Below are 16450 nucleotides of genomic sequence, written 5' to 3'. Positions count from 1 at the left end.
TTTTTTAAGAGAAAAAAATACATGTTTTAAAAGAGGTTAAATTTTAAATCTTGCCAAGTACAACAGTAAGGCATTATATAAACTCTTTGATATTTCTAACTTTTGAAAACAAAAGATAAAACCTTCTGGTGATTTTTAAATTCCTTTGCAATCAAAGAGAAAACTGTCAAAGAGATTTCACTTACAGCTTCTTACTGATGCATGCTGAAGAGAAAAGTTTCCCGAGGAGAACTGAAGCAATTTAAGTAACTGGGGTTATAATTACTAACTTAATCACTCCTTATAAAAAGTTTTATAATATTTAACATCTGACTGAAACAAAACCTAGATGCATCCCCTGTTGGGCAAAGAAACTGATCTAACAGTATAATTAAAGAATCATATGAGAGAGGAAATAATACAATCAAATGTATGACAATGTCCCCGGAATTCTGAGGAAGGGAGAAAGTGCATCTCCTTGGGGCAGTTAGAGGGCCTTCACGGACAAGGAGGAGGCCTAGGGAAGTTGGGGGAGAGCAAAGGACAGCCTTGGCCAGGCAGTTCAGGGAAGAGATGGGAAGTGTGTTCAGGGGGCAACAGACAGGTTGGCCTGGTACTGGTGGGGCCGGGGGTTAAGGGGACACCCACTAGGAGGGAGGTGAAGGCGCAGGTGAAGGCGCAGATGGTGGACAGGTGTGGGTGCTCCATAAAGTTCTGACCAGCCTTGGGATTCTTAGCAGCACGTCTTAAAGCTGAAGGCATGCTTATAACTTTCTGAAGGAATAGGCTATTCTAATAAACGTGATGGAAAAAGAGCCAGTTACACTTCAAATGGAAGCAGTTTGTACTGTGTAATTTATGCCTTCATAAAGTCGACTATTCACACTGCAACAATTAAAATCAAGGACACGCTCTCTTTAGTAATAATTCTCTTTCTGTGATCCATCATTGTGTGAGGAAATGCACTGAGAGCCAAGCCACCATGACTATTTAACCAAGTCCTTTACAGACATCCATCGTATCTTGCTACAGTAGTGTAGCAAGATAGTAGGCCTGATCACAGCTCTCCTGCTCATCACTGCAAAAGAACCTTCCAAAAGAATCCACAGCCTGTCCTTCAAAAAGGATCAATGTGGACCTTAAAGTCCTCTACAATTTGAGCTCAATCTACCATTCTGGTCTCTTTCCCACGACCTTCCCACAGACATAGATCTTTCTTCACTCTACTGCTCACTCTTTTTCTAAATAAACCCTGTCTTTACTTTCGGTTACGTCCTCAAGGTGTTCTCTCCACAGGACACACTCCTCACAACCTCCATCCTACCTACACGTCAGTCCACTCAAGTGCTACACTCAGTGTGGAGTGTCTTCTGAAGGCCTCTGCAGGGCCCTCTGCACTCTCTCAACTGTGCTGATTGTGAAGTCAGACTGTGCAAGAAAGCTAAAACCACCACTCTTTACATCAGGAATAATACTTGCCCTCGAGAAACTCACAGGAATCTACACCCACACATATGCACCGGATTACAAGTCATACAGGACCAGACAGATACAGGACACACTCCGCAAATACTGGTTCAAAGAATGACACTGCATATCATGAGTATCTCCAAATCATCCATATATAACTATACAGAGAAGGTTGTAGCCTGCGTGGATTAAAAAACAGCAAGAGATTACCTTTTCAGTTGTAAGAGGTTTTGTAGGCTTTTCTGGCTCCTTTTCTTTCTTTTTCTCTTCCTTTTTTTTTTCCTTTTCTTTCTAAAACACAGCCGAAAGTTTTGATAAGTTCACTTTTTTAAAAATGTCAGCTCTTCATACATTTTTATTTTATTAGTTGGAGTCATTTGAAGAGAGTACAAATTTCAATGATGACAATATTCAGTGATACTGAGACATGAAAGAAAGCACAGCAAATTCATACTGTCATCAAGTATGTTAATAACACAATAAAGAATAACTTTCCTTAAAAAATTAAGACAGAAGTGAGGCAATTTAGAACTTCTTTGATATTTCAGAATTTGTTTAAAACAAATGCAATTTCTATTCAATAAATTCTCATTGCATCTTTACATAAAGTTAGGTTTCCTAACAGCAACCAAGAAGTTGAAATTTGAATACAAAGAAAATAAAAACTAACTCATAGAAGAGAATTCTTTATCAACCAGATGAAGGCAGAGTACAACATGTAAACATGAGAAGCAAAGTGTAAAATCACTTTAATTTTTTTTTCAATCACCATAGTGTTGTGGTATTTTTAAAGGACAAATACGATTATTTTCTCTTGAAAATAACGTTGAAGATAGTGCTTGGGGACCAGAACGAGCTGACTGGTTTGCATATATGATACAACCCAGTCAAAGTAACTATAATGATATTATAAAGTTCACAATTTGCATTTTCAAGAAGGATGAAATAAGATATAATGATAAAAACTTAAGGGCTATAAACAGGTGGGAAAAGGAAAATGAAGTAGATTAAACAACGAGCATTTGTAAGGCATATGGAGGGAAGAGATACCTAGAAATTTACAATCTGATGATAATGCAACTGAGTGCTGATCTAGACCTTAGTCCCTGGCAGCAAAGACGAAAGGATAAACTGCTGAACCTAGAAAAGGCAGGAAAATAAACACATGAAACTTGGTGAAAATGCCTAAATGTTGCATCTGCACCTGCCTTTAAAAATGGTGCTTGACACCACCTCTCTCAAGGGAAGAATCTTTACTATTTGTAAATTGGGAAAGTCAACACCAGCAATTCCTAAGCCAAAATGGTAGAGATAAAATTAAAGCTCCTATGGGCCAGGCACTGTGATAAGCACCTTACTGTCTAAGTCAATGTTTATAATAATGTTGGAAGAAAGTCCTCATTGTCATTTTACAAATGCAGAAACAAACTCTCAGGAAGGTGACACACACAGCCGATCGCAGCAGGGCTGAGGGCTGCAAAGCCTCCATGCTCGCTGTCGTCCAGTGGGCTCTGCTTCCCCCACACTGTCCTCCCCAAGGGGACAGCGGGCACCTCCTGAGCCCTTCTCAAGGGCTAGACACCATGTGACTCACTGAGACCTGCATAAAAGCCTTCCGAGGTAAGGAATATCACCGCCACTGTGTAAGTGAAAAATAAACAGGATGTGCAGAAGTCCTTCAGATGTCATGAAATGTTTTCCAGACACCAGTCAAGTTTAGGGAGGAAAGCAACATAACTGGACATCCTCACTAATATGCTGGAGGTGGATGGTCCTGCAGCCCTTCAAAGCTCTTAGTTATTTCTCAAGGATGTCACTGTCATGAGATGGGGAAGAAGCCCGTCTTTCTAATCACTATGACTGGTGGGCACATCTGAAATCACCAAAAATAAATTAAACCAGTTCAGTTCAGTCGCTCAGTCATGTCCAACTCTTTACGACCCTATGGACTGCAGCACGCCAGGCCTCCTTGTCCATCACCAACTCCTGGAGCTTACTCAAACCCATGTCCATTGAGTCAGTGATGCCATCCAACCATCTAGTCCTCTGTCGTCCCCTTCTCCTCCTGCCTTCCATCTTTCCCAGCATCGGGGTCTTTTCAAATGAGTCAGTTCTTCACATCAGGTGGCCAAAGTACTGGAGATTCAGCTTCAACATCAGTCCTTCTAATGAATACTCAGGACTGGTTTCCTTTAGGGTTTCTGCCTTTTCATATTGTTCATGGGGTTCTCAAGGCAAAAATACCAAAGTGGTTCGCCATTCCCTTCTCCAGTGGACCACGTTTTGTCAGAACATGGCATGGCTCATGTGGCTGTGGTCCATGTGATGAGTTTCATTAGTTTTCTGTGATTGTGGTTTTCATCTGGTCTGCCCTCTGACAGATAAGGATAAAAGCCTTACGGAAGCTTCTTGATGGGAGAGACTGACTCTGGGAGAAACTGGGTCTTGTTCTGATGAGCAGGGCCACGCTCAGTAAATCTTTCCCTAGCCCTTCCTTTCTCCAGAGGATCTTCCCAACCCAGGGACTGAACCCAGGTCTCCCGCTTTGCAGGCAGATTCTTTATCAGCTGAGCCACAAGGGAAGCCCAAATTAAACCAGCTAGCTGTGTTTAACCAAGGGAGAGCACAATTTGATGTCTTAAACACTGGAATTTCAGTTGTCAAAATATGGCTGTAAGCAACAATTTTATGACATGGGCCTTGAAGTCACATTAAAAACATGGGTTCTAGCCAAAATGGCCATCATCAAAATACCCACAAACAATAAAAGCTGGAGAGGGTGTGGAGAGAAAGGAATCCTATACTGTTGATGAGGATGGAAACTGGTATAGTCACTATACAGAACAGTGTGGAGATTCCTTAAAAAACTAAAAATAGAGTGACCATATGACCCTGCAATCCTGCTTCTCAGCATATATGCAGAGAAAAGCATGATCCAAAAAGATACATGTGCCCCAATGTTCACTGCAGCACTGTTTAAAATAGCCAAGACATGGAAGCAACCTTAATGTCCACCAACAGAGGAATGGATAAAGACGACGTGGTGCACACATACAATGGAATATTACTCGGCCATTAAGAAGAATGAAACAGCCATTTGCAGCAACATGGATGGACCTAGACAGTGCCATTCTGAGTAAAGTAAGTTAGAGAAGGAAAAATATTATATGACATCCTTTATACGGGGAATCTAAAAGGAAATGACACAAATGAACTTACAAAACAGAAACAGACTCACAGGCTGGAGAACGAATTTATGGCTGCTGGCAGAGGGAGGACGGGGAAAGGATAGTTAGGGCGTCTGGGATGGATGTGTACTCACTGCTATATTTAAAATGGACAACCAACAGGGCCCTACTGTATGGCACAGCGAACTCTGCTCCGTGTTATGCTGCAGCCTGGATGAGAAGGGAGTTGAGGGGAGAATGGATACATATAGTATATGTAGGGCTGAGGCCCTTCTCTGTTCACCTAGAACTATCACAACATTGGTTGTTAACAGGCTATACCTCAAAATAAAAAGTATAAATACAAGAAAAAAAAATTTTAATAATAAAGAAAGGAGACAAAAGTAAGGAACTTAAAGGCAGGCAACTCATCAGGTGACTGATCTATTTAAGATACAAGTTTCCTAAGGGAATGGTGAAATATATATATTTTTTTAGGTTGGAGGAAATATATCTTTAGTATCAACGCTTCTGATTTGTTAAGGCAGTTGCTATTTCTTCTTTGGCTCTTAGTAGGATGAACAGAAATCTCAAAATTTTCTGTAAGTCCTTTCTGAGAGACAAATCTCTCTCTCTTTCTCCTGGGAATACCTCAAAACCAGAGCTGCTAGAAAAGGTAGATAAATGCGGTCTGAAGAGATTAGTTTCAACCACTCTATGAAACAAGCAATATTCAAAATCTTATAAATAAGCTAAGATGCACCAGTAGCAGACCTTTCTAGGACCCTAACGTTTAATGAGCATTATTAAACTTTCATTTTCTATGTTTTCTCAAAAAAAAAAAAAAAACCATGGGCTCTAAACACAGGCCATATAGTTTTACCTACAGATAACACCCATCTTTAGAATCAAAAGCTGCTGAAAGAAAGACCAAAGAGTACTGTGAGAACCTAAGTTGTTTTAAACTATTTTCTCAGCAAGAATAAAACACAGCAGTGTTTGATATTTCAAAACAGTAGTTCCTGAAATTTGGTTATTACATAGCCAAATGATATAGTGAAATAGGAGACCTTCTGCAAAAGAGAACAGGAAAAAATGTTCAAGTCCTATAAGGCAAAGAAAAGTAGATCTTGGGTTCATTAAAGATATGGTCTCTAAAACTTTTTATTATGCACTTCTGTCTCAAATGTTGTGAGCAAACATACTCAATATATGTATGTATTTATTAATAAAGCACATATAGTACTCTATTATACACATTATAAAACTACATAAAATTAGAAATTTTAAGAGGGTAAGAAAAAAAAAGCATGAATAAACCTTTTGACGGAGTGCCCTTAAACGCTGTCTAAATGGTGTCTAAATGCTGTCAGGCAAGACGACGCCACTAGGCCGGGTAAGACCCCGCTTTCCAGGACCTGGTGGCCAGCCCCGCACAGCAGACACGTGACCTGAGGGTTTCCACCCTCTGAACAGGCACCGCAGCCACCTTTCACGCCCTTGAGGCCACCTCCACCTCCTGCAGGGCTTCCTCTCTGCTCCTGACCCCTAACACCTACAACTCTCTGACCACCCAAGTCTCTCCAGCTCCAACCACGCCCTTCATGCTCCAAACCACCCCTCACTGTCTCCTCGGGACCCCCTTGCTGTGCTGTGAGGTTCCAGTGTGCCCAGCTCTCCACTCTCATGTCACCACTCAACACAGTATACGCGGACTGCCTCTGCACTCCTCCACCTGGGATCTCTCCTCGGCCTCCAGACCTGTGTCTCCAACCTCCCACCAGACCCCTCACAGGTGTTCTGTCACCTCACATTCAACACACCCAACTCTTAAGTCTGCCCCATCCCTATTCTCATCTCAAAGCTGCTCCTCCTCCTCAGCCTGGATCCCTTCTCCCTGGAGAGCGCATCATCTGCTGAGATGCTCAGGCCTGCAGCCAGGAGTCATCAAGGTCCCCAGAGCACCTCCACGACTCACTCATCATACACCTCACAGACCTGACCTTCTCCGGGTCTTTGAAGACCACTCTTCCTTCCACTCCCTCTGCCTCCAGTTCAGCACACGCTCCCATCATTTCATGCCTGAGCCAGAGCAACAAGTCCTCGGGCCTCTTCTACATCCAGCAGCACAAAGTTCACTCTCCGGAGATGGTGGCACAGACAGTCCGGAGGAGAAAACCGGTTCCGGACGCGCCTTCTACCCGTGGAAGGCACTGCAGAGCCAGGGCCTAGGGTCAGAGCCCAGACGCGCCAACAGGCTCCCAGGAAGGCGCGCCTCCGCTTCCCCACCAGCCACATGCCTGCCTTCTGCCACAAACCCCACTCATCCTGCTCTGCCCACAGGCTTTCTTCACAGGACACTTTCTCTGTCTGGACTGCACCCCAGTCCTCACAGGGAACGTCCAGGAAGAATGAGCACCCTGGGCCAGAGTGGCTCTGTGAGGGCTCAGCAATCACGGCCCCCATTCGGCTGCGCCAGAAACCCCCGTAAGGTTCCCCATTTTCCTCTGTTAGATGGAAGCATCTCCCCGGCAGAGGATACACCTTATCTGTCTTTGTATCTCACATGTCAAGTACACCATTTAGCAATGAGGAGACACAGACAAAGTGTGAGATAAAGGATGTCTCAAATTCACCATGGTCATTATAACAACAAAAAAAAGATAAAAGAGTCAAAAAAATTAAAACCTTCAACTATTTATAGGGATGACTTTAAAAGTCCATAACGGTATAGCACCACGCTCCGTAATCACTCCTACCCCACACACATCTCAACAATTATCACTCTCTACAATGATGACTCTACGCATACACTGTATCCATACGATAGTTACTATGGCTTAAAAAACAAAATGACATGAACGTTCAAGAGTTTATAACAACAGAATCATAGAAAGAAAAATTTTAACCAAAATCTCTTCCTAGTAAATCAAAGAATTCAAGAGCAATTATAGAACAGTTCCTTTAAGCCTAAGGTGGTAGCGGAAACAACAGCGAAAAAACAATTGCTTATTAAATGCTGAGATAAATCTATGGTACCGATAAATTAGTCATTCTGAAATTAAATACAGATTAAAGCTCTTTAATCCTACCTGCAGCATAGGAAAGTGGTCCTAAAATTGTTGTATTTAATGTATTTAATACTGGAGACCATTCAAAGCATAAACAACTATTACAGCATCCATAATAAACAACTAATACAGCATAAATGATGGCACGTTCACACCGAGCGTATGGACACAGCTGGCTAGAACACCACCATACCTCCAATTTGTTTTTCTCAACAGCAGCTTGTAGAGAAGGAGAGGATACCAAAGGCTGAAGAGGAGCATCAGAGGAGGCAATCTGTGGAATGCAGGTGGGAAGTCAGGAGGAAAAAACAAAAAGAAAGTAATCAGAATTATAGGCACAGGAAAGAAACAAACACTCATGCATTTCTGAGCTACAGAAGCACTTAGAAATATGTTAAAGGAAAATAATGCATCAAGAAGAGTGTTGCTTTTCAAGTACTTCCATGTGGAATTTCTGCAGATAAAAGCATTTATTACAGAAAAGTGTATGATTTAAAATGCATTTCACTCTAACATAAAATTTAAAATGCACTCAGACAAGATCATGCCCAAAGTATCTGAGAAAGAACTGAGTGTGTCTGGCGGCTCTCTTTCCATCAGTGTTACTGCTGGAGCGCTCACGCTGACACGCTGTTCCAAGTGGCTGGACAGCACGAATTGAGATCTTGTTCCCACTGACCATAATTGCTTTAAGAATGGAAAATAACACAGAGCTGAAACAGTAAAAGTTAACGAAAGTTTTAATCAACTGTGTAAGAAAACAGAAAGAAGGCTGGGAGTGAAAAGACTGAATTAACGCAGTGTAACAGCTAAGCAGCAGGCTTACTGAAAAGCCATACATACACTTCCTTCTTGGAGCTCGTGTCCACAGACACCACCCCCAGGGCTGCACCGGCTGAACTGCCCCAAAGCTCTGTGAGACAGTTACATATGCAAAGGCAGTTACATATGCAAAAGCAATTTATACAGAGATAATTTCATCTAAAAGCCTTTTCACTCATCTTACCCAATTCCTACAAGAATAGCTGATCACTTTAATGGAAGCATTATCTTCCTGCTCTCTTTACTGCCAAAATATAACTGAAATACGTTTACAAAATGTGTAGTAGATCTTTGGAGCTGTTAAACTGACATCTCTATATTGCTCTATCATATCAACAGTGCCTATGAGGAATCTTTAAAAATAAAAGGTGCTATTACAGAGAGTCATTATGCAATGTCAAAATAACAATGTGAGATGGTAAGTTCTCATTCAATCTGCTTGTTACTGAGTTAGTTATGGCTGCAATTCTGAGTCACAACCCAAGCCCATTATCTTTACGGGTCTTCCCGGGCACACTGTTAGCTCTGTTAAAAGTATACAAACTAGCCATTCGATGACAACTAACTGAAATTACACATAGAAGAAAATATTTAACAAGACAAACTGTGCCTTAAAGACCAGCTGCAAAACTAATTTATTTCACTGGACATTTCCCTGCTAGAGATATGGAGAAAACAAGAGATTAGAAAAAGCACATAAAATCACTTAAGATGGTATAAAGACCTTTCTGCCCAAATTTATGTAAAAGCTGAACATAAAAATATAACAAATAAATAAAGGCATTTAATATGTTGAGTGTTACTAATTCAAGATAATTCACTGTAGAAGTATTTTTTCGCCTCCTGAGAGGATGATAAACTGATTTTGCCACTTTTAAAATTCAGATGTTCACTGTTCACAGAATCTTGATTCAAAGTGGAATCAAGATTGCCAGGAGAAATAGAGAGATAACACCACCCTTATGACAGAAAGCAAAGAGGAACTAAAGAGCCTCTTAATGAACATGAAAGAGGAGAGTGAAAAAGTTGGCTTAAAGCAACATTCAGAAAACTAAGATCATGGCATCCAGTCCCATTACTTCATACAAAGAGATGGGGAAACAGTGGAAACAGTGACAGACTCTATTTTCTTGGGCTCCAAAATCACTGCAGATGGTGACTGCAGCCGTGAAATTAAAGGTTACTTGCTCCTTGGAAGAAATGCTATGACCAACCTAGACAGCATATTAAAAAGCAGAGATAACTCTTTGCCGAAAAAGGTCCGTCTAGTCAAAGCTATGGTTTTTCCAGTAGTCACGTATGGATGTGTGAGTTGGAAGGACTGATGCCAAAGCTGAAACTCCAATACTTTGGCCACCTGATGCAAAGAACTGACTCACTGGAAAAAACCCTGATGTTGGGAAAGATTGTAGGCAGGAGGTAAAGGGGACAACAGAGGATAAGATGGTTGGATGGCATCACCAACTTGATGGACGCGAGTTTCAGCAAGCTCCGAGAACTGGTGGTGGACAGGGAGGCCTGGTGTGCTGCAGTCCATGGGGTAGCGAGGAGTCAGACACGACTGAGCAACTGACACTGAACTGAACTGAAAAGTCAGATGGAGCAATATATAACTATTTAGTAAATATCAGTCTTTTAACAAAGCATGTTAATACCAAAGTAAAGCATTAATACTATGTTCCAATTAAGAAAAAACACAGAGATCCTCGTTCAACAGGAAAGACATCTGAAAAGTCAATAGGAAAATTCACAGGTGAATGTGAACAGTTGTGTACCCATAAATCAAACTACCATCTGCCAATAAGTCCAACAGGAAACACGAAAACAGGGATGAGTCTCAAAAACATGCTGAAAGAGGCCAGACACCAAAGAACAAACAATGTATGATACCATTTACACGAAACTTCAGCAGTGACGAATATAGTCTACAGTGACAAAGAGCAGACCAAGGGCTACCTGGGACAGGCGTGGGAAGCAAGGGGGCACAAGGCACCTGATGGGGGGAGGGGAAGGGTCTACATGCCAACTGTGGTTGTGGCCACACAGGAGCAATGAGTGACGAGCAGGGTAAGCTCCATTATGCAAGCAAGGAATGAAGACCTAGAGTCTACAGCTAGAAGCAAGAGACACAACAGACAGAGAGATGGATAGGGGAGAATCCAAAGGGCAGGCGGGAGGAAGAAAGAAAAAAATACAGAGGCAAGAAAAACCAGGTGCTCTCGTGTTCTTTCCCAAACTCTCAGGACCATTGCCCACCCCCTCCACTAAGCACCCAAGCAGAAAACCACCACCTGCCATCTGGATTAGTCCTCCAGTCCCGCTCATCCATAAACTATGCATTCACACATGTTCTACAAGGCCAGAGTCCAAACCCCTTAACTAGACTGCAAGGTGCCCTGCCTGCCCCCTCCCCCCAACCCGGTCACCACCTGTCTAGGCGCAGTTGACTCCCTGGGAGCCCGCTCTCCAGTCTGCTGCTCGGGCCGCCAGGGATCGCTGCTTTGCTGCTCCCTCTGCTGGAAGCCTGCGTACCTCTAGGGGACCCCCGCCCTGCCCCTTCCCGGACGCGCCCCTGGTCCTCCCGTTTGCACCCGCCAGGATGCTGCACTCCTGCAAACACTGGCACGTGTGTCCAGTGACGATGCCGTTACTTATGGGTGTTCTTTGTGCAACTGAAGTTCTCTGAGACGGACGTTGTTCCTGCTTTGTTCACCATCTTCAACATCTGGCATTCAACAGGTCTCAATAAATGTTTTAGTTGAGGAAAACAGGACAAGGGTGTCTCAGAGACAGACACAAAAGGAGGCTTACATCAGTAGCTCCCACTGTCCTCAGAAAGGGCTCTGGCTTACTCACTCTCTTCTCTGAACTCTCATGCAAGTTATCTACACTCACTGTGAAATTCAGAATATATTTGGTAACTAGATGATAATTTCATTTCACTACATTCCAGTACTTTTACAGAGAGAAGACAAGACTCTGACCTAGAAAATGGCACTGGGAATAGGCGTTGGGAAATGTGGTTGTCGTGTCTGACTGTCCCTCTATTCCCCACCCTTCTCTCTGCCCCATCTATGACCTCCTTCAGGAATAAATGAGCTATCACCCTTCCTTCAACTATTCTTAAGCCCAGAAGGTCTTCTCAAGGCCACCACCAAAGTGAACTGTATGCAAAGAAACTCCCCGAGCAATCCAAGTGTACAAACCCACCTACTACAAAAGGAAAACCAATGGGGCAGTTGGAAAACAGGTTTCCAATTGCCATGTTCCAGCAAAAAGTGAACAAATACACACTGAAAAGATACCGAGTGTTATAAAAATGCCAGGATGATTATTTGAAGGGCATAAGGCAAATTGCTCCTTTTGTCTTTCCAAGAAAAGGCCACGTCATTTCCTTGAGGATTTTGCTGCTGCTGCTGTCACTGCTACTCAGTCCCGAAGTCCTGTCCCGCTCTCTGCAGCCTCGCGGACGGCAGCACGCCAGTCTCCTCTGTCCTCCACCACCTCCCACAGTTGCTCAAATTCAAGTCGCTGACTCAGTGATGCTATCTATGTCATCCTCTGTCATCCCCTACCTCCTCCTGCCTTCAATCTAAATGAAAATCTGCTGCTCCAAAACAACTGACAAGGACCTTATGGATTAACTGTAATACATGCCTTAAACCAGTTCTAGAGATTTTTGACTATATATTTTAAGTGGAGATTTTAATCACAGCAGTTCTCAAATGACTGTCTCATGATCTTTCAGTATCCTGTGAGGCTTAGGTTCTTCAGGAGTTGAGAAATCATCTAAAAAATATAGTTTCCAAAGTAAATTACCTTCCATGGCTGTGTCAGATATAAATACATTTACTGAACTAATAAATAAATCATATAAATCACCAATTAAACTCGTCAGTAGGGGAGTTAAAAGACTGACAAACTTAAGTACCCAGAGTCACCAAATACACAGAAGCAGCCTGAATTTTAATTTACTAACTTTAAAATCACTGGATAAGGCACTAAGAAATGCAGAATTCTGGAGCAATTTCAAACAGAAATCCATTAATCGCCACATCAGTCACCTGGAAGCCCATAACTTAAAAGGGCTGACTAAAACGTGGCGATATTAACCCAACAGACCTCAAACACTGTGCCCGTGCGCTGAAGCCACTGCGCCTGGACTCTCTGCTCCTACAGGTCGGTCTCCTCCTCCCCCAACACGAGCCTCACAGCAGCTCCTACATATAAAGCACTCAGTAACACAGACTGCTACGGAAAACACCACAGGCAACACCTTGTTTAACTCTCCTAAGAGTACCATAAAAAGCAGACACCATGACCATTCCTATTGCACAGAAGAAACTAAAACTGTAACAAAAAAGAAGTAACAACTCCAACTTGAACCTGCGTATTTAACAGTAATCTTAAGTCACCACTCGATAATTTATCATCTAAGTTTTTCATTCCTATCTGGAAGGATATCTAAAATGGATTGCAATGCATACAGTTTTAAAATTATTGCTCATTTATCTTAATGAACTGTATAATCATCAGTTAATTGTAAACAGTGGTTGCTGCTCAGTTGCTAAGTCAGGTCTAACTCTGTGACCCCATGGACTGCAGCACACCAGGCTTCAATGAACTGTATAATCATCAGTTAATTGTAAACAGTGGTTGCTGCTCAGTTGCTAAGTCAGGTCTAACTCTGTGACCCCATGGACTGCAGCACACCAGGCTTCAATGAACTGTATAATCATCAGTTAATTGTAAACAGTGGTTGCTGCTCAGTTGCTAAGTCAGGTCTAACTCTGTGACCCCATGGACTGCAGCACACCAGGCTTCCCTGTCCTTCACCATCTCCTGGAGCTTGCTCAATCAAACTCATGTCCATTGAGTTGGTGGTGCCATCCAACCATCTCATCCTCCGTCGTCCCCTTCTCCTCCTGCCCTCAATCTTTCCCAGCAATAGAGTCTTTTCTAATGAGTCAGTTTAATAAAATTAAAAATGCTAACTCATTTTTATTACAGCACAATTCAGAAACGTTATTTCCACAACAATTTCAAAGTTGAAATAATGGATTAATTTCACTTTCATTGGACTAAATTCTAGTCTTCATACATACATGTGTGTAAACACATATAACATACATACATATAACAACGTAAGTTAGAATTTTGCTGTTTTTAAACTTTTATATAATACTCAATTTTAATACTTCAAACTCAAGAAGGCAAAGTGGTTGTCTAAGGAGGTTTTACAAATAACTGAGGAAAGAAGAGAAGCAAAAAGCAAGGGAGAAAGGGAAAGATACACCCAACTGAATGCAGAGTTCCAGAGAACAGCAAGGAGAGATAAGCCTTCTTCAATGAACAATACAAAGAAATAGAGGAAAACAACAGAATGGGAAAGATTAGGGATCTCTTCAAGAAAATTGGAGATATCAAAGGAACATTTCATGTAAGGATGGGCCATGATAAAGGAAAGAAATGGAAAGACCTAACAGAGGCTAAAGAGATAAAGAAGAGGTGGCAAGAATACACAGAAGAACTGTACAAAAAAAGTCTTAATGACCCGGACAACCAGAGTGGTGTGGTCACTCACCTAGAGCCAGAAATCCTGGAGTGTGAAGTCAAAGGGGCCTTAGGAAGCGTTACTACCAATCAAGCTAGTGAAGGTGATGGATTGCAGCTGGGCTATTACAAATCCTAAAAGATGACGTTGTTGAAGTACTGCAGTCAATATGTCAATACACTTGAGAAACCCAGCAGTCACCATGGGACTGGAAAAGTCAGCCTGCATGCCCAAAGAAGGGCAGTGCTAAACAATGTTCACACTACTAGACAACTGCGCTCACTTCCCATTCCAGTACGGTTATGCTCAAAATCCCTCAAGCTAGGTTCCAGCAGTACTTGAATCCAAAATTCCTAGATATACAGGCTGGGTTTAGAAAAGGCAGAGGGACCAGAGATCAAATTGCCAATATCTGGTGGATCACAGAGAAAGCAAGGGAATTCCAGAAAAACATTTACTTCTGTTTCATTGACTGCGTTAAAGCCTTTGACTGTGTGGACCATAACTGTAGAAAATTCTTCAAGAGATGGGAATACCAGATCATCTTACCTGTCTCCTGAGAAACCTGTATATGGGTTAAGAAGCAACAGTTAGAACCTCACATGAACAACTGACTGGTTCAAAATTGAGAAAGGAGTATGACAAGGCTGTATGTTACCACCCTGCTTATTTAACTGATATGCAGCTAGAGGAGTTACAACCTGGAATCAAGATTGCTGGGAGAAATAACAACCTCAGATATGCAGATAACACCACTCTAATGACAGAAAGTGAAGAGGAACTAAAGAGCCTCTTGATGAAGGTGAAAGAGGAGAGTGAAAAAGCTGACTTAAAACGCCACATTTAAAAAACAAAGATCACGGCATCACTTCATGGCAAATAGAAGGAGAAACGTGGAAACAGTGACAGATTTTAATTTCTAGGGCTCCAAAATCACTGCAGCCACAAAATTAAAAGAGCTGCTGCTGGAAAAGAGCAAACAATATGTGAAAACTCAACCTCATCTACTCAAGACCTGCTAAAGGGATTTCCCTGGTGATCCAGCGGTTAAGACTTTGCTTTCCAATGCAGAGGGTTCGGGTTTGATCCTCGGTCAGGGAGATAAGATCCTGCACACCACAGGGCCAAAAAAAAAAAAAAAAACAGAACATAAAACAGAAGCAGTACTGTAATAAATTCAACAAAGATTTAAAAAATGGTCTACATAAAAAAAGGTCTTAAAAAAAAATCTTTTAAAAAACCTGTTATTCAAAAAAAAAAAACAGACCTAAATTGCCTAAGAACTCATCAGTATTGCCAGCTGTGATGCACCACTGGTTACGGGGAGTGAAGGGCAGACGACAGGACAGGTTTCTTTTTTTTTTTACTGTAATCTTTCTTATTTATGGCTTCAGCCAGGCCATGTGTGGCATGTGGAATCTTAGGTCAGCAACCTGGGATCAAATCTGTGCCCACTGCACTGAGAACAAAGAATCTTAACAAATGGACCGCCAGGGAAGTACCCAAGACAATTTTCTGTACTCAAAGTTCTTCAAATGTCCCCTATCACTCATCCATGAAAGAACACCAGGGAGGGCAGGTTTATTCTGCATACCTGTCGTAGAATTCTAAGACAGCCACCAAAACCCTTACATACCCTGGATTCTAAAATGAGTTCTTAAAATTTCAAATGAAAATATATTACTTACATTTTAGAGTTTGTCCTTTGTTTCCCCCACAATGCTAGAGGTAAAGTTAATTACATGGACATTATCAACATCTCTATTTTGTCCATTTTTACCTATCTTTCAAAGGATTTCCTTTTCTATATCCACCAGAAATGCAGCCCAATCTCTATCAAGGGTACCTCTAATCCAAAATATACATATTTGATTGAATTTTTTAGTATATTGCTTATCTACATGTACCAAAAAGGAAAATCAATTTGCAAAATGAGATGAAATTACTGTCTCTAAACTGCTTGACAGATGACTTACCCACAAAATTAATGGCTTATAGCTTTATGATTAATCTAGGAATCAAAGACCCCCTCCCCCCAAAAAAGGACTGCAACAATAGGGACAACTAGCCTTAAATGGTATTTAACTGGGATAAGAAAATGTATCAGAAAAAGAAACTTAAAAAGAAACAGTAATAAAACATATTTGATCACTACAGCAAGGTCTTAACTATTAGGGAACAAATGCTTGATAATAACCAATCAAAAGGCTACGTTTTCAGACTCATTTTGTGCAGGAACAAGGTCAACAAAAGCTTGTCTGATACTGAACACCTCACGTTAAAGAGGCTTTATCTATTAGCACCTGCTCCTCAGGCACTCAAGCTTCAAAGCACTTTCCCAGTAAGACCATCTGGTGCTGCGATTCACGCAGGCTGTCACTTCAGTG

The 16450-nt window shown here is 41.8% G+C and overlaps 1 protein-coding gene across 5 annotated transcripts in view; it reads right to left on the bottom strand.

Moving 5' to 3' along the window:
* Positions 1–16450, bottom strand: part of SMAP1 (small ArfGAP 1) — a 189833-nt gene that overhangs the window by 71861 nt on the left and 101522 nt on the right. For 2 of the 5 annotated variants that reach the window (XM_002690008.6, XM_010808340.4), the window contains exons 5-6: positions 7881–7961; positions 1660–1740 (exon numbers count right to left, since the gene is read on the bottom strand). The exons of 1 other annotated variant lie outside the window; for it this stretch is intronic. In XM_002690008.6, the coding sequence (XP_002690054.1) occupies positions 1660–1740; positions 7881–7961 (162 nt within the window). The remainder of the gene's footprint in view (positions 1–1659; positions 1741–7880; positions 7962–16450) is intronic. 2 more of the 5 variants (XM_005210641.4, XM_010808339.4) reach the window with 2 other exon arrangements.

This window comes from Bos taurus, chromosome 9 (genome assembly GCF_002263795.3).
Source record: "Bos taurus isolate L1 Dominette 01449 registration number 42190680 breed Hereford chromosome 9, ARS-UCD2.0, whole genome shotgun sequence".
NCBI classification, from domain to species: Eukaryota; Metazoa; Chordata; class Mammalia; order Artiodactyla; family Bovidae; genus Bos; species Bos taurus.
Note: the sequence above shows the minus strand (reverse complement) of the source record. Positions and strands in the feature narration are given on the sequence as shown.